Here is a 24,684-nt window from a genome sequence, read left to right as displayed (position 1 = left end):
TTCTCACCCACCCTCCAGTTGAGACTCATCCTCCTGGGCGGGGTGAGGTGGCAGTCCAGTCCTCCCGTATCCCAGCAGGCAGTGCAGTCTGGAGACGCTGACAAAGGAGCGGGGAGCAGTCGCAGCTGCTTTGGAAGGAGCCACTGTTACTGAGGTGAGAGTCCCCTAATGTCCCGTCACCCACTTCCTCTGACTTGGGTGGGGGAACGTGGAACTTACGTGGCCGAGGTCCCCCCCCCCCCGTGTAGACAAAGCTCAGGACCGGCAGCCAGATCTTGGCTCCGCGACTGACAGCAGGGCTGCACTGAGCCGGGCTGCGGTGGCTGGCTGGAACTAGGCAGCGGGTCCACCGCTCTCTGACTGCTGGTGGTCCTTCCGCAGGGTCCGGCCAGCAGATGTGTAGCTGCCCCTGCCTGAGCGAAGGCAGCCTCCCGCTGCCTGCCTGGCGGAGTTGAGTTGCCCTGGGGATGCGGCTCCAGGGACAACTCTTTGGCGGACATTGCCTGGAGGGCTGCGGGAGGAAAGTCGGTCGACTACCCTGTTCGGGGTGACACTGTCCTCGCCCTTCCTGCAGTTCAGCCGGTCCCCCCAGCGAGCAACTGGGAGGAAATGGGGGGGGGGTGGAGCCAGGCGTCCCGGGGTGGCTTTGCCTGAAGGGACTTGAAAGGAGGTGGAGAAACGGGGAGGGTTGAGGTGGGAGCAAACGTCTTCTTGGAATTATAGGGGAGAAGAGGGGTACGTGGCCTGTCTCTTCACCCCTCCCTGGACCTCTGCATGGATCCTGCTGGTTGCACCAGCTGCTCAACCGTAAACAGGCTCACATGACCAGTTTCACATGGAGCCGGGCAGTGTGGGGTTAGAGCTGTAAAGGCCCCAAGCAGGTGGGCTGGTGTCTTAAGGAGGAAGGTTTTAGTCCCTCACTAGACATCAGCTTTGAAAGTTCTGGGGTACCCCTGTGAGGAAAGTAACTGACTTCTGCCTTTCTCCCACTGGAGTAACATTGCTGTCCCAGTAGAACTGAAGGAAATTTCACTTGGGAGAGCCACAGGGCAAATATGAAGTGAATAGGGTCCTAGCATTTTGTCCTTTAAGGAAATGAAGTGATAGTAATCCTGAAAAATTCAAGTTCCCGAATTTTGCCTAAAAGGCAGTCCTGTTCTTTCGGAACACATTTTGTTCTTAATGTGAATTCCAGACAGGAAAAAGTCTACTCTTTCGGGATTTAATACATTCTTAGTGATGAAAATCTTGTCCACACTTCCTGTAAGTATTGGGAAATCTCTTTGCCTATTAAAGACTACATTCAGGAAATTGAGTAAGGGGTAGACAACCGGCTTTTCGATTACACATTTATTTGGTACAGATCGGTGGTGAGTTTGGAAAACAGGAAACAAGGCCAAATGAATCTTTGAAACTGTACAGTCTATACACTCAAACAGTATGTGAGATTAAACTGGTTTCTCAAGGATATGTAAAGCAACATGGGTTTTCTTTCTTTGGTTTTTCGAGACAGGGTTTCTCTGTATTGTTTTGGAGCCTGTCCTGGAACTCACTCTGTAGACCAGGCTGGCCTCGAACTCACAGAGATCTGCCTGCCTCTGCCTCCCAAGTTCTGGGATTAAAGGTGTGTGCCACCAATGCCTGGCTGCTACATGGGTTTTCTAACATGTCAGGATACTTGAAACTTTAGAATTTTTCAAATCTGTGAGAAATGGTTGTGATAGAGTCCCTTCACATGTAGTATATAATCAAACGTAACAGACAGTTTCAGTGTAAAGTGGTAATCCCTTTGTAGACAAAACCACAAAATAGATACTTCATCTATCTTCCTCAAATTGTTCATGTCTATTCATCTCAAATATTATATATATTTTTTTCTCATAGGGTTTTACATTCAAGTCCACTGTCTGAAAACATAAAACAAGAAACTACAAAACCCATGCCATTCTTTATTAAGCCTGACCAGGGCTACATATGGAATGTCTCAAAATATTGCTACTCTATCATTTTTTTAATTAATCAATTTTGGTTTTTTTCGAGACAGGGTTTCTCTGTGTAGCCTTGACTGTCCCGACATTCTCTTTGTACACCAAGCTGACCTTGAACTCACAGAGTTCCGCCTTCCTCTGCCTCTGTCTCCCCAGCACTAGGATTAAAGGCGTGCACCACCACAGCCCAGCTCCCTGTTTTGTTTTTTAAAAAAGCTTCAGATAAGCTGCTAAACTAACAGTATCCTGAATTTAAGGCCAGCCTGTTCTACAGAGTGAGTTCCAGGACAGCCAGGGCTGTTACACAGAGAAACCCTGTCTCGGAAAAACAAGACAAAAACAAAAAGGCAAACCAGGACAAATAAACAAGACCACAATAAAGCAAAAAAGGGGGTTTAAGATAGAAAATGGGGAACAGCAATCCGGCTGCCATAAGCTCGCAAATGTTGGGAGTACAGGTGTGAGGCACCATGCCTGGCATGTATGCAGTTTTTGACAGGGAGCTATTTTTGGACAAATATGTCGGCCAAATAAGGCAAGATATTGGTAACAACTAAAAAGCGTGATAAAACTAGGAATTGTATCCTGCATTAGTCTTGAGGCAGGTGGATCTGTGTGAGTTTGAGGCCAGTCTAATCTACACTGTGAATACCAGACCAGCTGGGTTACATAGTCAAACTCTGTCTCAAAAACGGAGGTAAATTAGTCATGTAGGTCGACCTGTACCTGTCTTGCTTTTCACCAGGTAATTGAAGATGGCCCATACTAACTCATACCTTCTAAATCAGAAATAACAGCTCTGCTTGGCTTACTTGACCTTCAGGTTATAGCCCAAAGTCTAATTCTTCTACTCAGTTCAGTTCAAACTTCCTGCTGAGTTAACTGGGTTCTGGGAGTTTAGTGATGGTTAGGAAAAAGGAGGGGTGAACGGCCTCGCTTTGACAGTAGCTGACTCTGAGGAGCTGAGCCAGTGCGTGGCTTCTAGCTTTCTCAGGTTCAAAATTTGTTTCTGTCAGCACATCCTAATATTACTAGTCTCAGAGATTAGTTCATACTAACTAAATTCACAACAAATATGGATATGTTACTGTGCCAACCTGTTGACTTCCAATGAGAGGTGGCACAATCAAGTAGACTAGAAGGCTCGTGTACAAAGCGGACAACCTTTGCTCTTGACTATAAAGAAACACATAGGAGTTCGAGGTCAGCACAGTCTACCAGAGTGAGTTCCAAGACAGCCAGGGCTACACAGAGAAACCCTGTCTTGGTAAAGAAAAAAATAAACACATAGGAAAAGTTCTCAGCTTCCCTTTTTCTGGGGTCTATAAATTGACAAATTCAACAAGACTACAGCTTTTATGTAAAAGCCACTTCAGTGACACGTCTGTATGACTGTGCTCTAGTCACCTGATTGACCTTTGGTCACTTGAAACATCTGATTCCATTCCTACGACCTTAGCCTCAGCTTACATCTCATGCCATAGTCGTCAACAGTTTGTTCTCCTTGCATGTACACTGGAGGCAGGTTTTGAACTAGGACAGTCAATGGCCAACACTCACCCACCTCCAAACTCATCGAGTCAGTCTCTGTTGCTTAAAAATCCTTCAGAGGTTTCCCACTGCCTGAAGCAGTGGTTCTCTAAGCTGGTGATCTGAGAATAACCCAGACAACGCGATAAAAAACAGGCCCAGACTCTACTCCCACCATTCCTGACAAGCTCCAAGCTAGGAAAAGTTAATGATCTTCTACAATCTACCTCCAACTTTTCAGTTTTCCCTCTTGTTACTGTGCCCATGCATATTTAAATCCTATGAGTGCCACATGCTCACTGTGAGTGCCCCTATCCCTTTTATGCCTCTGCACATTCTTCCTGCAATTCATCCCTTCCACCCCGATATACACCACCAGTTTTTGCTCGCAGAGCAGACTGTGTCAGCTGGTATTTCAATATATGTCCTAATATTCCAATAGCATCATATTTTAATACCTATTACATGTTTTCCTTGCTAGTCTTGGATTTTGAAAGGTGAAAATACTGTTTTCATCTTTTCTCATATCCCCTACCATAATTCTTGATATAATAAGGCTAAGTATATGGTGAGTAAATTAAAGATATTGTTCTTTCGTTTTGTTTTGAAACAGGGTCTCACTATGTAGCCTTGGCTTGCCTGGTATTAGTTATGCAGATCAGGCTGGCCTCCAACTCAGAACTCCTTTTGCTTCTGCCTTCTGTGTGCTATGGTGTGCTCAATGATTTGCTCCCCCAAGCCTACAATTAAATATCTTAAAACTCTATATGCCACATGTACCAACTTACATATCCTAAATACTGAATTAATATAGAGTATTCTTTGCACATCTTGTAATAGCCGAACTTGTTTATTGAAATGGAGAACTAAAGTTGCTTTTTGGTTTAGTGGGGGTATTTTGTTTTCTTTTTGCATGTGGTTTTCTGGGGGCTTTTTGTTTTTCTTTTGAGATAGGGTCTCACTATATATACTATGTAGGCTTGGCTGACCTCAAACTTGCTATGTAAACCAGGCTGACCACCAACTCATAGTAACCCTTCTGTATCTATATGTCACGTGCTGGGATTGCAGGGTTGTGCCACCACACCCAGCCATATGTTTACAGAAAGACAATTCTCTAAGGCATTGCTTTTTGTGTGGTACTTGAGATCAATTCCTGTGCTTCATGCATGCTGGGCACTGTGCTTCATGCATGCTGGGCAAGCTCGTTATCACCAAGCTACATCCCCAGCTCTTTAAAAGGCTTTGTTTGCTTATGTATTTATCCATTCATTTGCTTTTTGGGAGACAGGGCTTCACTCTAGCCCAGTCCGACTTGGAACTCACTGTAGCCAGGTTAGCCTTGAACTCATCATTCATCTCCCTCAGGCTTAATGTTGGGACTAAAATTATATATCACTAATTTTACTTATTTTTGAGACAGGGTTTTACTTTGTAGCCGCAGTTGTCCTGAATACACTATGTAGACCAGGCTTGCCTTGAACCCACACAGTTCTACTTGCCTGTGCATCTCAAGAGTTGGGATCATAGGCATTATGTACTGTGCCCAGCCACTAATTTTATTTTGATATGTGGTCTTGCTATGTGGCCCAGGATGTCTTTGAACTTGTGATCTTCTTTTAAAGTTTTATTTACTTGTCATTTTATGTATGAGTGCTCTGCATGAACACCTGCACACCAGAAGAGAGCATGAGATCCTATTATAGATGGTTGTGAGCCACCATGTGAGTGCTGGGAATCGAACTCAGGACTTCTGGAAGAGCAGCCAGTGCTCTTAACACTTGAGCCATCTTTCCAGCCCCCCTTTGTGATCTTCCTATCCTAGCTTCCTAAGATGTTGGAACGTAAAGGCCTGTCCTACTGCTCCTGGCTAAGGTGTTCAATATATATATATATATATATATATATATCAGCTTTTATTTTTGAATGTGGATTAGCTTATGACTCTGTATGATTTGTAGTAGTCAGCTCCACCAGAAACATATAAAAGAAAATGCTCTTGACTAATAGGCATTAAAATATAAAATGAGCTTTATGATCTCATTGGTGGCACTGAAACTTCAGATGGGCGATACTGGAATTCATATTTTGTTGCTGAGCTTATAAATGGAAGAGAAAGGGCTTTTATATTAAAGAGCCTAAAGTAGTAAAGCTTATTGCGCTTAGCTAATTTGCATTTTTCTTGGATTTTGGCAAAGACTATATACCCAGTGTGGAGGAGTAAGATAGCCCCTGGACTCAGATAAAAGGGGCCTGGCTTAAAGGTGGAGCTGAGAAACAGAATATATATCTAGAGTCAGAGACATGTAGTTAAGTAGCTGGCCCTCTGTGGCTAAGCAGATGGGTTACTAATTCCTGGTGGGTGGAGGCTAGACTTTGAATAAGACTGAACTGTTTTTAAGCCTTATTTATTTGTTGTATGTGTATTTGTGTGTGCCTAAGTGTATGCGTGTGCACTGCATGTGTGCTGATGTCTATAGAAGCCAGAAGAGGACATTGGATCCCGAGGTGGCTGAGGAATTACAGGTTGTTATGAGCCACGGGATATGGATGCTGGCAACTGCACCGGGGTCCTCTTCAAGAGCAATAAGTGCTCTTAACCTCCATGCCATCTTTCTCTAGCCCCATTTCTAACTGTTTGTAAATTTTGAACCATTGCAGTGCAAGAATCTAGGACTGCTTCTGCCCTTCTGATAGGCTCCATTTTCCCAAAAGGGGAGGGGATGACAATAGACTTTTACTATAGTTTTCATGCTTGCTAATAGTCCCAATGGTTTACATTTATAGCGTTGAAGTCTTTTGAAACTCTGTCTGCCCCAGAGCCCTGCCTTTTCCTTCCTCTGATCAATGCAAAGTGAGGAAAGCAGCAAATGATGAGAACTGTGGGCAGTAGATGAGGCCAACAGCAAAGAGTGATCCCAGCATTCAGGAGGCAGAAGGACCACTAGTGTGAAGCTAGCTAGCACGGGCTGCTTCAAACAATCAGGATAAAGCATTCGGTGCTGACATTGCATCCTGCAGGAGAGTAGTTTGTACACTGGTCACAAGGTAGTGTGCACACATAGGGTTTTCTTTCTAATTTTACTCAGGAATGTTGTGCACTTTTAGGAGAGGGTAAAGAGCAAGGCAGTTTCCCATATCTCCTCTCAGCAGGACTGCCGGCCTTTATGGTCAGGGCCATGTGGGAGTGCCATGATTTATAAACACTGCTGGCCCACATTGACTGAGGAGATGAAAGGGAAGCAAGAGGCAGGGGGAGAAGACATGCAGCTGGGAATGTGGGTTCCTTCTTTCCTCTCACCCTAGCCCATGGTCAGCAGCCATCTCTGTACGCAGTGCTATCTTAGCATTTCTATCACTGTGAGAAGATATCGCGACCACAGCAACTCTTATAAAGGAAGTGGGGGTGCCTCACTTACAGTTCAGAGGTTCAGTTCACTGTTGCGGTGGGGAGCATGGTGGCGTACAAGCTTACATGGTGCTAGAGGGGTAACTGAGAGGTCTAGATCTTACAGGCAACAGGAAGTGGTCTAGGACAGTGGTACCAAGTCCCCCCTAGTGACACACTTCCTCCAATAAGGCCAGACCTCCTAATAGTGCCACTTTCCTTTGGGGGCCATTTTCTTTCAAATCACCACAAATGCCTTTAACCAAGATCCTTTGCCTCCCTCTTATGTAAACAGCACGTTCCACACATGCTCACAGATGAAAGAACTGATTATTATAGACACCTGTAGGGAAACCAATGACTTCAGTGTCTTCCAAGTGCCTGCATTGAACTTGGGCCTATCATGAATTCAGAACAAGATAAAAATTAATGTGATATTGGGGCAAAAATGTAACTGAAGAAACCAAATATCAAAATATTGAATCCATGCAAGAAGAACATTAAAAATAGAATATTGGTACTAGGCACGGTAGTACAGAACTATAATTGTAGCACATGAGAGGTAGAGGGAAGAGGGTTAGGACTTCAAGCCTAGCCTGACCTATGTGAGACTCTGTCTCAAAAATAATTTCATTTCTTATACAAAGTCCTGGACTCAATATCCAGCATAGGAAAAGGAAAAAGAAATCATAGCACTGTGGTAATTTAATTTTGTTTGGGTCAGGCTACTTAAGACTAGAGTACATACAGCAGACCTTGGGGGTAGGACCTTCTAATTGAGATACAGAGGAGATAAATAGTAGTTCTGCCTTTAGTAACCTGTGCAACTCTGGGAAAATGCCTTAACCATCCTGGGCTTTTCTTATCTGTGAGGCACCAAGACACTTCCACACACTAGACTATTTGGACAACACCTTCATAAACTGATCTGCAAGAAGGTTTTTACCAGCTTAGTATATAATCTTTCCCCTGGATTTTTGCACTTTATCATTTTGTAATATGGAGTAGGGCAAAAAGAAAGTGTTAGTCTCCCAGGAAACCATCCATCAAAGGTAAGTGTTGTGCTCCATGATGTTTGTTGGCAATGCTAATGCTACACTGCTGACCTGATGCTAATTCTTCCCTTATCGCCCCTGCTTGGAGTTGAGGAGGCAACTTCTATCTCAGCCAAGATAAGTGATGAATGGGAAAAGGGATAGGAGACTCACCAGTAAACTGCTTGAAAGCAATTAAACACTTCTTTAATGTGGACCAGAAGATGGCCTGTTTGTGATTCATGGGGAAATGAGGACATCTTTAACTCACAAAGAGAAAGCCTCAAGATGCAAAGAATAAAAGTGTCTTCTAAACTTTTATTCCAAGCTAATAAAATTCCTCCTCTGACCTGTGCCAAGTAAAATCTCCTTAAAGTTATAACAGCAGCTTAGCACTTGTCTGTGTGGCTATTTTTGCTTCCGCAGTAAGATTTGTGAATCATCTCATATTCCTTTCTTTTTGTTGTTTGAGATAATTTCATTCTGAGAATCTCTACTGCCTCAGTTTCCCTACTAGGATGACCTTTGCTACCACACCTGTCTTTTTGTTGTTGTTTTTGTTTTTTCGAGACAGGGTTTCTCTGTATTGTTTTAGGGGCTGTCCTGGAACTAGCTCTGTAGACCAAGCTTGTCTTGAACTCACAGAGATCTGCCTGCCTCGCCTCCCGAGTGCTGGGGTTAAAGGTGAGCGCCACCACCACCCTGCCACACCTGTCTTAAAAGGCTTGAAAAGTACATATTTTATTATTTACTTATTTACTTACTTGTTTGGGGTGGGATCTCATGTAGCCCATGCTGTTCTAGAACTGCCTACATAGCTGAGGCTGGCCTTGAACGCCTGATCTTCTTGCCTTAGACTCTGAAATGCTGGGATTACAGGCATGTGTCATCACAGCCCAGTTTGTCTTTCCTTTCCATACAAAGGACAGTATGTGCTTCACAAGGTGCTCCTTGCTTTTCTTATTCAACCTTGCATCTTCTTTTGGTGGGGAAAGCATGCTGGAGACAGACCCTACCATTGAGCTTTATCCCAGCCACACACACCCCCTTTTACTTATTTCTCCCTCTCCAGCTTTTTGTTTGTGGTCAGTCTTTTATTTTGTACTAGGGATTGAACCTGGGACTTCATACATGCTAGGCAAGTGTTCTATCACTGAGCTATAGGCCAACCCACATTTTGTTGTAATACAGAGTCTTATTAAGTATCCAGGCAAATCTTGAATTTGATAGGCTTTAACTTCCTGAATAGCTGAGATTACATGTCCATGTTAGCAAGTCCAGCTTTATCTTACATGGTGAGGTTTGATTCATGTCCAGCTGCACAAAGAGGTTTCTCTATTATTTTGACACATATCTTGTATCCTGATGTGTGGATATACCATACTTTAATAAATCCCCTATTAATGGATAGCTGGGCTGTTTCCAGTCTTTTGCTATAAACAACTAGCTCATATTGGGTACCAAGGGCTTTTCGCAAAGCTTCACATAAATCATTTCCTTTAATCCTTGACACTTCATATAAAAGCATATGTAACTTCACACTTGGTGGTGGTGGTGGTGGTGGTGGTGGTGGTGGTGGTGGTGGTGGTGGTGGTGGATATGTGTTCCAGAAATATTCTAAAACTAAAGTTGGTGGCTCTTAAGATATGAGGATTTTATTTGAGCAGGATACTGGTTGTTCCAATATGTATCTCCATCAATAATATAAAAATGTGCCTGGTTTCTGATTTCTTTCACCATGTGCTAACAAGGTCTTCTTTTTTCCCTAAGCTGATATCCTTTTAAAAATATATCATAGCATGGCTTTAGTTTGTGTTTCTCTTGTGAGGTTAAATTAAATAGCGTTTTGTAAGCCAAGTCCCTTTCCTATAAAATAATTTGCTTTGTGTGTGTGTGTGTGTGTGTGTGTGTGTGTGTGTGTGTGTGTGTGTGTGTGTGTGTGTGGCAGGCTTTCATGCAGTCCAGGCTGGTCTCACAATTGCTGTATAAATAAGGCTGATTTTGAACTTCTGATCCTCTTGCCTCTACTTCCCAAGTGCTGGGATTCCAGCCCAGCAATGTGTACTTGTAAAAGTTTACATAACTAAATTTGTCAGTTTTCTGGGTTTTAGTTTTAGGTCATTCTTAGCCTGAGAGTTTCTTTTTTTAAATTCTCTGTGGTTTCTTCTAGAGCTTTTCTTTCCTCTTTTAACACTTAAAGTTTTGATCTGTTTGGAATTGGCCATGATATTAAGCAAAGGCCTAATTCAACTTGATTGCTGTCTAGATGGCTTCCCCAGTTTAACCAATAATTAGTGATTACATCTTCTATAAATCAAAGCTGCTACCTTTTAATCATAAACTCTTTCCCTCAGAACTGAGTTTTAGAATGAGTCAGAGCATATTACTTAGTCATGTGAAATTTGGATCTCCCTAATAGCTGGGTTTCCAAAGAATGAAATTACAGAGCTTATTGTTTTATATTTCAAATATATACCGAATTTCTGAGAGCGCATTATCCAAATATCAGTGTGTGGGACCTAGAGCAAAAGAAAGGAACTCAGAGCCCTGTGTGGTGGCTTAGGCCTGTAGAGCCAGTACTTGGAAGGCTGATGCAGGAGAATTGCTGTGAGATTGAGAACAGATTTACCAGAGAGCCTGTCAAGAAAGAAAGTGGGGGTGGGGGGAGTGCAGAAGGATGGAATGGAAAGAAAAATAGATTCAGTGAAAATATGCTAAATTACCATTACTTGAGTTAGATGTTTTTCAAAATATTCTTTCTCTTGTGGAAACATTTTGGTATAGTGGAAAGAATACTGGCCTAGAAGGCAGGACGCCTAATGATAATGGTTTTTTGTTTGTTTGTTTGTTTGTTTCAGGCTGGTTGATTCAAATTAAAAAATCACTGCGACCAATAATAATAGGAAACACTTGGCACTTAGTGTAGTCCAAGCAACACTCTATCTAAGAGCTTATTAATCATTCAGTCGGTGTAATTAATAAAAGTCCAGGTAATCTGTTATGAATCATACAAACAGTAGATATTGTTACTCATAAAATGTCAACAGGCTCGGTTGGCTTATTGAAAGCCAGGAACAAAGCCAACATTGTCATGAGCTATGTCCATGCTGAGACAGTGGGGACCCTTTTGCCTTCAGGTGCATGGGCAGCACTCTCGTTCTGAATGCCTCTCCTAGTGCTCATGTGTACACGTTCCTTAACCGCTGGGCCATCTCTCCAGCCCTTATGTGTACACTTACCTGCTTTGCTTTGCTTTGGTTTTGTTTGTTTGTTTGTTTGTTTTTTGAGACTGGGTCTCACTCTGTAGCCCAGGATAGCTTATAATAGTGGATCCTCTTGCCTCAGCCCATCTTCCAAAAGCCCTGAAACTACAGGGTTTTCACCTCCAGAGTTGAATTTCTTTTTTCCTTTTCTTTCATTCTGTTTTTGCTTTTTGTTTGTTTTTGAGATGGGTTTGACTTACGTGCCCTGCCAGGCCTAGAACTTGCTATGTAGTCCAGGCTGGCATCAAAAGCAGAGGGAACCACCTATCTGTGCCTCCTGAGTGCTGAGATTAAAGGTGTGAATCACCATGCCCCAGTTTAGAGGTAAATGTCTTAATGGCAGGGTCTGTGCATGACTTCCATCTACAGTTTTACATATGATGCTATTTCATCCTATTTCGGTGAAAGCTCAGATCCTCATTAATGATTAGAGCCCTGGCAGCTGGTAAAACTAATGGGCTCATTGGTTGTAGTTCTCTTTGGATGTATATGAAGCTCAACTCACAGTAATGACTTAGAGCCTATTTTAAAAAGTATGTTATACAGAATGAAAACTGGACATTTTCCAAGTGTTATATTTCCTGCTTTGATGGGTTGGTTGGTTTTAGAGATAGGACTTCAGTGTGTTACCCAGAAACACGAGCTTCAAACTTACAAGCAGTCCACTTCCCTCAGTCTGTCTAGTGCTAGAGTATGAGTATGCATCACCACACCTGGCCAAATTTTGCATTTGGCGTTGGGAGGGGGTGGGTTCTGGGGATTGAGCCTTGATTTTCATTATTATTTTTATTTTCTTGAGGCAGAATCTCATGTCACTCAGGCTGATCTCAAACTTTCTATGTACCCAAGGATGACTTTGAAATTTAATCTTCCTGCCTCTACCTTTTTAAAAATTTTTATTTTCTTCTCATACATTATACCCTCACCTCAGTTTCCCCTCCCTGCACTCTTCCCAATCCCTTCCCCCACTTCCTCTCTCCCCAGATCAATTCCTCCTCTGCCCTGCCCCCCAAAAATAACAGGCCTCCCAGGGATATCCACTGAACATGGCATAATAAGACACAATAAGTCTGGGCACAAACCCTTATATCAAGGCTGGATGAGGTGACCCAGTAGGAGGAAAGGGGTCTCAAGACCAGGCAAAAGAGTCAGAGACATTCACCTGCTCCCACATTAGGATCCCATAAGAACACCAAGCTACACAAGCATAAGGTACATGCAGAGTACCTAGCTCAGACCCATACAGGGTCCATGATTGTCATTTCAGTCTCTGTGAGCCACTATGAGCCACACATAGTTGATTCTGTGGGCTGTGTTCTCCTGGTGTTCTTGACCCACTCTGGTTCCTATAATCCATCTTCCCCTTTTCTCTGGGGTTCTCCTGGTTCTGCCTAGTGTTTGGATGTGGGTCTCTGCATCTTCTCCCACAAGTTGATGGATGACACCCCTCTGATGACTATTGGACTACACACCCATCTATGAGTGAGTATAGCAGAATATCATTAGGCATCATTTCATTGACTTTTGTTTTCCAGCCATGTTGTTTGGTTCTTCCCTGGGTCTCTGTCCAGCCTGCGGTTCCTGGCCATCCAGACAGTGTCAGAGATGGGTTCCTTCTTGTGGCATGGGTCTCCAGTGGGACCAGTCATTGGTTGGCCACTCCTACAAGTTCTATGCCTCTGCTTATTCGGTGCTGGAATTATAAGCATGTGTCTCCTCCATAGTTGCTTTTAAGCAATGCTGGGAACTGAAGCCAGTATTTTGTGCATGCCAGGTAGGCACTCTACAGAGCCACATCCTCAGACCATGTATTTTTATGGCACCGTGTATTTTTATGGTGTTTTTATGACTACAGCGTGATTAGGAAATAAAAGCAGAGGCATCACGTTTGACAGACAGACTTATGCCAGCTACAGCTACCTGGAACACATTCAAGAAGTCCAGAAGAAATCCTAAAAAGCCTCTGAGGTTGGAAAAAAAGAAGCTCTCAGGAAGCCTGTGTAACTTGACGTACTAGTCGAATGGTGCTACATGTACCGAAGACTACTTTTTGACTTTGTATTTTCTAGGAAAATGCCAAGAACTGCTTAGCAAGTATAGTCATTCAGCTCCCAGACATCTTGGGTGGCTCAGTTACAGTAGGAAAACCGAGAAAGGATTAACAAAACCATGTTCCCCATACTTCGACACAGCTCTAAATGAATAATTACTAACAGCAGTGTAAAGGTGATTCTTAAGTTTTCTACAAGGAACAGTGGAATTTTTTAGTTTCTTAAAGAATTAGTGTATTGTGTGGGTATATCCATATGCATGGGGGTGCCTGAGGAGGCCAAAACATCACATCAGATCTGCTGGAACTAGTGAATCATCTGAAGTGAGTTCTGAAAACTACACTCTGGTCCTCTAAAAGAGCAGGACGTACTCTTAACAACTGAGTCATTTCTCCAGACCCAAGTTTGGTTCCCAGCACCCACACAGACCACCTATAACTCCAGCTTCAGGAAAGATAGATGGACACACACACACACACACACACATCAAAACATCAATTTTTAGGGGCTGGCACGAAGGCTGCTCTTCCAGGGGATCTTGGTTTAATTCCCAGCACCCACAGCATCTCATAACTATGTAGTCCTAGCTGGCCTGAAATTCACTACATAGACAAGGCAGACCTGGAACTCACAAGAGATCTACCCCGCCTCTGCCTTCTGAGTTATGGATTAAAGATGTGCACTACCACACCCAACTTGCTTTAACTTTCCTTTTCTTTTTTCTTCTTCTCCTCCTCCTTCTCTTTCCCTCTCCCCCTTCTCCCACTCTACTTCTTTCTATCTATCCATCCATCCATCCATCCATCCATCCATCCATCCATCCATCCATATGTCTGTAAGTCAGGACAGCTTGCCTGACTTGGTTCTCCATGGGACTTGTGGATGGAATGTGGGCCATTAGTCCTGGCCTGACATCAAGCATCTTCACCCGCTGAGCCGTCTTGCTGTTCCCTAAATATGCTTTTTTTGTGGAGTGATGATAGATTAGTGAAAACTGGTATCATGCAGTTTCTTTTTCTCATTTCTAGATTGCCAAAATGTTTTGGAGTTTTTAACTGAATCTAAGAAAGTCCAAAATAGATTTGAGACCGTAAAGACGGAAGCTGCAGCAAGGGGGATTCAGTGCCAATGCATCAACAAAAAAGACAACCAGAGTTAGTGGAAGGAAATCTTCCTGTTTTTGTCTTTCCCACGGAGCTGATCTTTTATGCAGATGATCAGTCGACACATAAGCAAGTGTTGACACTGTACAACCCCTATGAGTTTGCCTTAAAGTTCAAAGGTGAGTCTCCTAGCTTCTGCATTTTTAACCACTTCCTACAAATTTTTACTTGTAAAAATGAATTGATTTAATCACACTACTGACATTGTGACTTTTTCTTTCAGTTTTATGTACAACTCCAAATAAGTATGTTGTTGTTGACGCCGCAGGTGCAGTGAAGCCTCAGTGCTGTGTGGATATGTAAGTCAGACTCATGTAACATCCTCTCAGTGCTGTGTGGGTATGTAAGTCAGACTCATGTAACATCCTCTCAGTGCTGTGTGGGTATGCATGTTTGGACTTTAAAATGGTCCCTTCTTAGAGTGATTCCTAAATAGGTTTGTTCTTTTTTATGTGAGCCTAAAAGTTTATCACTACCACAGGTGATGCAGATTTTTTTTTGAGACAGGGTTTCTCTGTGTAACAGTCCTGGCTGTTTTGGAATTAGCTCTGTAGATCAGGCTGACCTCTAGCTCACAGAGATCCGCCTGCCTCTGCCTCCTGAGTGCTGGCATTAAAGGCACCACCGTCCGGCAGGTGGTGTGTCTTTAAGAACAGGTTTTTGCACATTTCATTGGGTTGTCATTTAGTACACAATAAGCAGGGATATTCCAAAGAAATGTAATCTTATCAAATAAGCACATTACCCTTGACCTAATTGCTTTTTCATTCCCTTGGAAGAACCAGGCAGAATAAAGGGAAGATCTCTTACTTCAATAATAAATAAGTAACAATGCGAGTTTACTATGTTTGTGAGGAAGAAACTATTTTATGTGTTCCAATTTAGGAAAGAAATCGTTAACAGATGTATAGAAAAAATTACTGCTAAAGGCAATTTTCTTTATCATTTGATTTTTGGTGGAGGTCATAACTCAATAGTAGACTGCTTGCTTATTCAGCATGTTTGAAGCCCTGGGTTCAATCCTCAGCCACACACACACACACACACACACACACACACACACACACACACACACACACAAGACTTTTATCCTGTGTTTCAGACTATGTGCTTTCATGTACTGGTTCACAATTGCCCCTTTTCTTGGTTTTTTTTTCCAGTGTCATTAGCAAATTTTGAATATTTAGTTAAAGTCAGAAAGATTGTTTTTACCCTATTGAAATTTTGATGCCTTCTGTTTGACAGGCCCCTGGAAACCTAAACAGACTATTGTTGTTGTTGTTGTTATTGTTATTTTGCTGTTTTCAGTGTGATTCGTCATAGAGATGTTCGATCCTGTCACTATGGTGTGATAGACAAATTCCGCCTCCAAGTCTCAGAGCAAAGCCAGAGGAAGGCTTTAGGAAGGAAAGAGGTTATTGCTACTCTCCTCCCATCTGCGAAAGAACAACAAAAGGAAGAAGAGGAGAAAAGAATAAAGGAACATTTAACCGAAAGTGTCTTTTTTGAGCAGTCGAGTCAACCAGGTAGTATTGTTTTTGAAACCTTATACATTTCCAACTGTAATCGTGGGGCTAAGACTAGCTACTAGTAAGATAGCCACTTTCAACCTAGTCAGCAGGTGGAGCGGCAGGGAAGAAAGGGGTGCCTGCTACAGTGGGGAGGAGGAGTAGTTGATTGCCATGCATCTCCAATACATATATAACCCTAAAGAATGCAGGGACCAACTTTATAATACCAGTTATACTTCAGCAGCTATATACTATTGTTTCCATGACTTTCTTACAGCCTTTTTCATTTAATTAGTTTGAAGGAGGAGAAAGATTCGTTTTGGCAATAGGCCAAGCTTAGTGTGCTGTTCATATTATTTTTTTAAAAAAATCTCATTAAAGTTGAAGTTAATTAAACTAAGTAGATTATAATATCCCCTGTGGGCTATTAATTGAATCCCTCTCCATTCCTCATTTCCTTCCAGCTTAGATACTCAGAATCGCTATGATATATATTCTCAACAATGATACTCTCCTCATATCCAACTTTCAGACATCATTCCCCCTTCCTCCCAACTTCTAATTATTGTCCTCCTATCCTGTTAGAAGAGTGGGGAGATAAAAGTTTCCATAGAAAAAGGTCTTTTCAGAGAGTGATATATGAATGTGAACCAGCTTTCTATAAAACTGAAATGTAAAAGTCAGGAGTGGTGGGACATGTTGGTAATCCCAGCATTCTAGTGGCTGAAGCAGGAGGATTGCCGTGAGGGGTACCTATTGAGACTCTATCAAAACAGAAAAAATGACTCAGTGGCAGAGAATGTGCCCATCCCCAACAAAACCAAAGAAAAAAATCATTTTGTAAATATAGTACATGTATATGAAATTAAAACTAAAAAGTAAATTAAAACAAAGATAAAAAGGAAAGAAGCTTATATTGGGGATATTTTACAAATGTACTTGTCATTATATCAACCCGTAGGTCAATATGTTCATCTTCAAATATTTTAGGTGACAGCAAATGCTGTTTTTTTCTGATGTGGTTCTGCAGTTTTTGCAGTCTGCACATGGAGTGCCTAGATTTTCTGCTTAATAGCAGGACTATGGATTAGGCTTTAGTTTCCTCGCAGTAATTGTTCATTGACAGGACCATCTTTTTATCTTTTGATGAAAGAGAACATTTGACTGGTGTGGTACCCCAGGCCTTTTAATCCTAGCCCTTGGTAGGTAGAGACAATAGGATTGGTTGTTCAGACGTCAGGGGATAACTTGTTGGATGAGGTTCTTTCCTTCCACTATGTAAATCCCAGGGATGGAGCTCAGGTCATCAGGCTTGGCAGCAAGACCCTGTTCTACTCACTCAGCCATCTTGCTGACAGCCATCCTCTGCTAGATACACAGTTTAAGGTCAGCTTGGGCCACGTGAGAAACTGTCCCCCCCCCAAAAAAAACAATAAAAACTACACAACAACAACATACTTTTAAAAAGAAAAGAGCCACTTACAGTTTCATACACTTAACAAGTTGGCTTGTGTGAGTATTGACTGCATATGAAAATATAGTTTTATATTTTGTGGATCTTTTCATGTAATAAACAGAAACTATAAAATTAAGAGAAATACATAAAATATGCCTTCATAAAATACTAGCCAAGGTAATTTAAGACACTTTTAAAAGATAGAACTGAATATTGGTGGATTTGTTTAATAATGAACTGCAAAGGCTTTGTCACCCACATTTGAGTCTGTGCCTTCTGGCTTCAGAAAATATCGTTTTTTATTATTGTTCTTAGTGTTGTTTGTAACAATAAGAAACTGAAAGTGACCTGAAAACCATCATTTGGCAATTGATTAAGTTTTATAACTGTTGATGAAATGGAATGTCAGGCAGGCATTTACAAGGATCTGTTAGAATGTAGTTTGTATGCTGAGTGGCAAAAGTTTCAAATATAGGGCTGGAGAGATGGCTCAGCAGTTAAGAGTACTTGGTACTCTTCTAGAGAACCCAGGTTTGATGTCAATCACCTACATGGTGGCTCACAACTCTCTGCAGCTCCAGTTCCAGGAGATCTGACACCCTTTTTTGGCCTCCATAGGCACCAAGCACACATGTGGTGCATCAACGTACATACAGGATGATACACTCATATTTGTAAAATAAAAATAATTGAATCTTTTCAACAGTTTCAAGCACATTAGCAAAGGGGAAAACAGTTATATAACATCATTTTTGTCTTTGCCTGTGTAAGATGTGTGTGGGGGGGTGTTTTTTTGTGTGGATGCAGGTGTTTACATGACACAGTATATGTAGGGTCAACCTCAGGTGTCATTCTACCTTGTTTGAGGCAGGGTCTCTTGTTCACAGCTGTACTCATCAGAATCTCTGCCTCCCCTCTTGGTATTGGAGTTACAGACAAATTTGCCGTGTCCAGCTTCATGTAGGTTCTAGGAATTTCAACTCAAAGTCCTCACATTTGATATAGCAAGCACTTCATCTCTGGAGCCCTCTTTCCAACCCCTATTTTACATGTTTATGTGGGCATTTGTAAAATTGGAAAGTTGTCAATAGTGCTATCTGTAGGAAGAGATGATGGAGCACATTGGTTTTGTGTTTATTATTTTTTGCAATAAGATTTTACTCTGTAGACCCAAGTTACTCCTGATCTTCCCGCCTCTATCTCCCAAGTGCACAATTATAGCTGTGAGCTACCACACTCAGCTTGGATTTTTCAAGGCTAGCGTCAGATGCACTACAAGTTGCTATGTAACCCAAACAGTCTGCAGTTTACTATGTAGAACAACCTGGCCTTGAACTTTAAGCAGTCTTCCTGCCTCTATCTCCCACGTGCTTGGATTACAATTGTTCGCCAACATACCCAGCTCTTTGAAATTATGTTTACTTTAGTTTGCAGTGAATAGTGTAGTTGTCATATTTTCCTTAAAGTCAATTTTGCAATGGATGTAACTACAAAGTTGTTTTGCTTATGAACTAAGGGCTTTTAAAGTTATTTATGCTATTGTTTCATCCCAAGCAATCATTACTATGAAATTTGACTTTGTTTTACCTATTTGGCTTTGTTGAAGTTCAATTAAATTTCACAATAGCTAAGGTATTAATAATTTAGAAGAGTTCCACTTAATAATAGAATGAACAGCATTATTTCATCAATAAAACACAAATTGTGCTGCTCTTGGCTATTCCTTTTAATGAAAGGAAAATTAGTGGGAAAAGGTACATGCTAGAAAAATGCTGTTACTGGATTATTAGTCAGGGTTCTCTAAGGAACAGAACTATAGAATGAACTAATATGTATGTATATATATTCATATTCTATATATTATAGTGTCTAATATATATATATGAACGTGTGTGTATGTATATGGGTTAATTCAGGTGGCTTGCTGTGGTCCAAATAGTCTGACATTGGCTGTTTCCTGATGGAAGGGCCGAGGATCCAGTGGTTGTCCAGTCCTTGAAACTGCATGTCTCAGCTGTCACAATCTGGTGCTGGAGTTGCAAGGACATCTTGGAGAGCTGCCAGTTTTTAGTCCACATTGGAATACTGAACAAGTAGATTATAACACCATCGAAGGAATGGGTCAGGATACATGACGTTACCAGTGAAAATAAGGGCAAGCAGACAGAAGTCACAAGCTTCCTTCTTCAGCGACCTTTTTTGTGGGCTGTCACCAGAATGTCTGGCCCAGATTTAGGGTGGATCTTCTGACCTCAAATGATCTGGAATTAGTGTGTATCTCCCACCTCAGGCTTGACAGCAAAGTGTGTGTGTGTGTGTGTGTGTGTGTGTGTGTTTTATTGGTGATTTTGCATGGATTATGGGGTCAAATTCAGGTCCTCATAAGTTATCTTTCTAGCTTTATATTTATCTTTCTAGCTCTATATTTATTTTTTGATGCAGGGCCTCACAAAGTTGTCCAAGCTGGCCTTGTAATTCAATCCTCCTGCCTCAGCATCTGAAATAGGAACACAGACTTATGCCACCGTTTCCTCTGGAATAGATGGGGTTATAGGTGTGAGCCACTATGTTTGGTCATGTTTCATTTTTATTGTGACTCAACATGAGGATAGAGTATGCTATCTAGCATAGGCTGGTCTTGAATTTACAATCATCTGACCTCAGCCTTCTGAGTGCTAGGATGATAGGCCTACACTACTATATCAGATTCTCAACTAATTTTGGGTATATAAAAGAATATTGCAATTTGTGTTGTATGAGACAGAAACTTGCTATGTAGATCAGGCAGGCCTTAAACTCACAGAGATCCACTTGCCTCTACCTACCTCATGCTGGAATTAAAGGTGTGTACCACAATGGTCACCTCCAATATAGTGTTGTTAATTATAGGTCCTATGTGACAGAGTGTATCTTTAGATGTATAAATCTCATATGATTGAGACTTGTGTGAACTGAATTACAGCTCCCATTAGCCTCTTCCGCCAGGTCCTGGAAGCCACAATTCTCTCTTATTATAGGAATTTGACTATTTTACATCCCCAATTTGTCCCAGTTAACTCATCATAAAGTGAGCATGCTATTTGTGGGGAGAGCATTGAGTCCACTGCAGGGTGTTGGTGATTTTACTCTTGTGATAACTATGCCAATGAAATGCTGCAACTCAGTTGCTGAAGCCAAGTATCCTAACTATTATACCATATGCCAGTAAGCCTGAAAACAATCAAAATTCATTATTTGGGGTGTGGTTTCTGCTATGCCTATTGCATTCGCAGTGGTATGAAGTTGAGCCATCTTAAGTCAGGTCTTCCTGAGATATCCAAGTCATCCATTGGTGTACAGGAAGAAAATGTTGAATGTCCATTCATTTCTAGCATGTTATTTTAAAACTATTTGTATGCTTTCTCTTTGGTGTATGTGCTAATACAGTAGTCATCTATACAATTGAAAACCGTGTTGGGTGTGGTAGCACACACCTTTAATCCCAGCACTGGGGAAGCAGAGGCAGGTGGATTTCTGTGAGTTTGAAGCCAGCCTGGTTTACATATTGAGTTCCAGGACATCCAGGGCTACATAGAGAGATCAAACAAACTAAAGAAATCATAAAGGTATTTATGATTCACACTTGAAGGACTATTTTCTATTGTAAACTACAAACGGGTTTGGGGGATTTGTAATCACTGTTCTTTTCACTGCCTCCCTTTGCTATTTAAGCAAGCCACTGTATAATGACTGGGGATTAAATTATAGGCTTCCATATAAGTGCAACATGAAAGTCTTCATGGAATTAGAGTAGTGGTGAAGGGTTGGTTGACAGAAATAGCCAAAACACAGTCCTGATGCATGGTGGCCACTATCTGTGAGACAACTTTCAACTTGCGTCTTATATTGGTTTTAGAAGCAAGCTCAGAGATTATCTTTTTTTTTAAATACAGAAAACAGAGCTGTCTCTTCAGGACCTAGTTTGCTAACTGTCTTCCTGGGAGTGGTATGTATTGCGGCCCTGATGCTGCCTACTCTGGGGGATGTGGAATCGCTGGTGCCTCTCTACCTCCACTTAAGTGTGAATCAAAAATTAGTGGCTGCTTATATCTTAGGTAAGGGTTTTAAAGATGCTTTGGTACTGATGTGAGTGGTCACTCATTTCCAATGTTATAAAAATGTGTAAAAAAATACCTATGTTCCAGTTGGGCATAGAAGTGTAATCGGGAGGTGGAGGAAGGAGGATTAGGAGTTCAAAGTCATCTCGAGTCCAGCCTCCACTATAGGAGATAATGTCTAAACAAAAGTCTTTCCTTCTCTGATGGTCTCCTCTCACCTCTACTTGAATGCCAATTCTTTCTTCTACTGGCACTCAGTGTTCCCTGGAATGCTCTTTTCTGCTTTTTTTTCCCCTCTGAGACAAGGTCTCACGTAGCCCATTCTTTCCTTGACTTCCCGACCTTCCAGTACTCACCTCCCCAATTCTGGGATTACAAGCATGCACCTCCACACTAGGCTTTCTTTTACTTTTATTTGTACATATGTATGTGTTCTATTTATTTATTTTATTTCATTTTACATTCCCACCACAGTTCTCTCTCCCGCCCCTCCTCCAACTCCCCTTGCCTCTCCCCTGCACACCCTCCATCCACTCCTCCCAAATGGTAAGGCCTCCCGTGGGGAGTCAACAAAGCCTGGCAATCAAGTTGAGGCAGGACCAAGCCCCTCTCCATGTTTCATGTTTTTTATCCTGAGACATCATACCTGGATTTCTGTTTTGCTTTGTTTTCCTTTTATTTCAAAATTGCCCTTTCTATTCTCTCTTGTGTTCCTACTCTCCGTATTCCTTCCCCCTTTGACCCTATCCCTCAAACTACCCATCACCTTGTCTTGGGGCTTCTTTCCCATCTGTTTCAGTCTCATGATGTCTCCCTATTCTAAAGATCTCCATTGGGCCCCCAAAGTCCATGGGATAAAGTGTAACAGCATAGGTTAGCATTTATAGCAGTGCTGTCTTACAAACCTCACAGAACTGATTTCTACCTATTCTGCTTTATAAATCCTGCAATAGCACCTGCTGAACTAACTATTCATTGAATCTAGAAAATCTCGTCTGAAATTCTGGACCTCCATCTGGAATCTTGATCATGCCATGCCCTTACTGTTTGGAGAAAGTGTTTCTGACTGCTTCAGTCCTAAGCAGTCATCTTCCTTCACTGTCCTCTTTATTATTGCTTCCCAAGACTGAGCATGCAAGCCAGTGTAGTGGCGCACGCCTTTAATCCCAGCACTCGGGAGGTATAGGCAGGCGGATCTCTGTGAGTTCGAGGCCAGCCGCTCTACAGAGAGAGTTCCAGGAGAGCCAGGGCTATGTAGAGATACCTTGTCTCAAAAAAGAGGATGGAGCATATTCTGATGTTATTGAATAGTTATGGTTTTAAATGTGGAATCTCTCAATGAACAGGGGAACAATATACTGCTGTGTCTTTGTGGCCCTAAAGCCCTGACATCAATAGGCTGTTGACGTCTGTTTGGTTTTACAGACACATTTAAATGGCATGTCTGCTGTTATTATGGCTGATGTGACTGGATAAAGTAGGAGGTATGTTTGATAGTGAAATTAGCTACGACCAGACATAAGTGATTTCATTAAATCTATCCAGTGACTGCCTATTGTTGTAAATTGGGTTTCTTCTGTATAATATCAACTAAATTCAAATCGACTTTGAGTTCTTGGTAGAGCGAGTGCCTGCCTGTGGCACTGTATTTTATTTGCTTACCGAGCTCCAAACAAGTATTTATTGAATGATAGATTTTGTAAAATGTGTTTCTCTAACTGTCCTCCATTTCTTTTCCTTTCAGGTCTTATCACAATGGCTATACTTAGAACATGAGCAAGGATTAAAACTGACTTCTGACGTAAATCTATCTTAAATATGAATGTGGACTGCCTTTTATCTCCATTTCACTCCATTAACACACTACAAAATATTGAATGATTTCAAGTAACTGCAAATGTGTAATTTATATTTTCAATTAGTCTATAATTTTATTTGAAGGACTCTAGCACTTTATGTTACAGACAACAAAAAGATACTTCTGTGTGATACATAAGGAATTATTTGAAGAAATTCTTTTAAAATCTATACCTATTTGCAAATAACTTTAAATATTATTTTCATCCTTTTTTGTCTAATTCAATTTGATAAGGGTCATAGTTCCTTCAAAATTTAAGACCTAAACGGGCAACTGACCAGCTTGAAAATAAAATGACATTTATTGACTAGACCCAAGTATCAGCATTGCTATGTAAATCATAAATCTTGCTCTAACACTGCAAGGAGTTGCTGTAGTATTTTTAATACAGGTATGTTACAGTCAGTATGTGAGAGGGCTGAGAAAACAAGGTACTTACTGAGGGGTCACACCTGCCCTAGAGGTAAGGTACTTACTGAAGGGTCACAGGTACCCTAGAGGCTCACAGAACACAAGTTGTATTTAAATCTAAATCATCTTACAAACCACAGACCAGGCTGTGGTCTGGACATCAGGCACTTCATAGAAGTAGGCTGACTTCTCTATTTGGCCTGAGAGTTCTAAAGGACGATAGGTATTTTTTAAACGTAATTTGTTCATCCTGGCTTTACCGCTGGTTAACCCTTAATGTTATTAAGGGGAAAGCCACCTTTTGGTTTTCTCCCAAGTCTCTTGCTTGCCTGAGCGTAAGTGACTTGCCCTCATTAGGAATGTCAGATGACAGTTTCCAAGGACATGATTTTTTTCACCTTCAAACTCTAAGCCAGGTAGAGAAAGCCCTAGATATCTCTGTCTATTTTGTATCAGTCACTGAGACATTTTTTAAGTTTTTATTTATTAAAACAATTACCAAAAAATGTCCCCTAAGCACAACTATTTCCATTTCTTTATAGCATTTTCTGACCTGACATTTGTGCAATTTTAACTGTTCTTGTCACAGCAACTGATCTTTTTTGTCCTAGGATTTTTATCTGAAAGCACAATGCATTGAGTCTCTTGAAAATAGATTTCTCTTTCAGCTGTTTTTAATAAACCTTATGCACTGCTAATGTAGCATTCTCAAGGAATATATGTAAACACAAATGTATGCCTGAAGTTGACTTTTTGCAGGAAACAGTACTCTGCTTCCAGAAGCTTTTTGTCTAGTATTTCATAGGAAATCATTGTTTAACCATTTGAGGAACATAAATCATCCAGTGGATCATGTCTGTATGTTGTATAACGACTGAAAAGCACATAAATGTAATCAACTTTGAACTCATAAAAACATGTTTGTGAGGTTCTA

The 24,684-nt window shown here is 41.4% G+C and overlaps 1 protein-coding gene across 3 annotated transcripts; it reads left to right on the top strand.

Moving 5' to 3' along the window:
- Mospd1 (motile sperm domain containing 1) lies at positions 1-24,684 on the top strand. 3 transcript variants are annotated; one of them, XM_040744631.1, is made up of 7 exons: positions 17-154; positions 12,599-12,685; positions 14,283-14,536; positions 14,641-14,716; positions 15,726-15,943; positions 21,317-21,478; positions 23,226-24,684. In XM_040744631.1, exons 3-7 carry the CDS (start codon positions 14,383-14,385, stop codon positions 23,255-23,257), a joined length of 642 nt encoding a protein of 213 aa, XP_040600565.1. In that variant the 5' UTR covers positions 17-154; positions 12,599-12,685; positions 14,283-14,382; the 3' UTR covers positions 23,258-24,684. The 3 variants fall into 3 exon arrangements, with proteins under 3 accessions (XP_040600566.1, XP_040600564.1, XP_040600565.1); XM_040744632.1 differs by lacking the exon at positions 12,599-12,685 and having other exon boundaries at positions 1-154; positions 21,317-21,369; XM_040744630.1 differs by lacking the exon at positions 12,599-12,685 and having other exon boundaries at positions 1-154.

This window comes from Mesocricetus auratus, unplaced genomic scaffold (assembly GCF_017639785.1).
Source record: "Mesocricetus auratus isolate SY011 unplaced genomic scaffold, BCM_Maur_2.0 Super-Scaffold_100003, whole genome shotgun sequence".
NCBI classification, from domain to species: domain Eukaryota; kingdom Metazoa; phylum Chordata; class Mammalia; order Rodentia; family Cricetidae; genus Mesocricetus; species Mesocricetus auratus.
This window is presented reverse-complemented; position numbering and strand designations above follow the sequence as displayed.

What these genes read in the sequence shown, in the direction of transcription:
- Mospd1 (XM_040744630.1), top strand. Translation starts at nt 14,383, where the DNA reads ATGCATCAACAAAAAAGACAACCAGAGTTAGTGGAAGGAAATCTTCCT. An exon ending in GTTTGCCTTAAAGTTCAAAG is followed by an intron (nt 14,537 to 14,640) that starts GTGAGTCTCCTA and finishes TTTTTCTTTCAG; the next exon opens with TTTTATGTACAACTCCAAAT. An exon ending in TGAGCAGTCGAGTCAACCAG is followed by an intron (nt 15,944 to 21,316) that starts GTAGTATTGTTT and finishes TTTTAAATACAG; the next exon opens with AAAACAGAGCTGTCTCTTCA.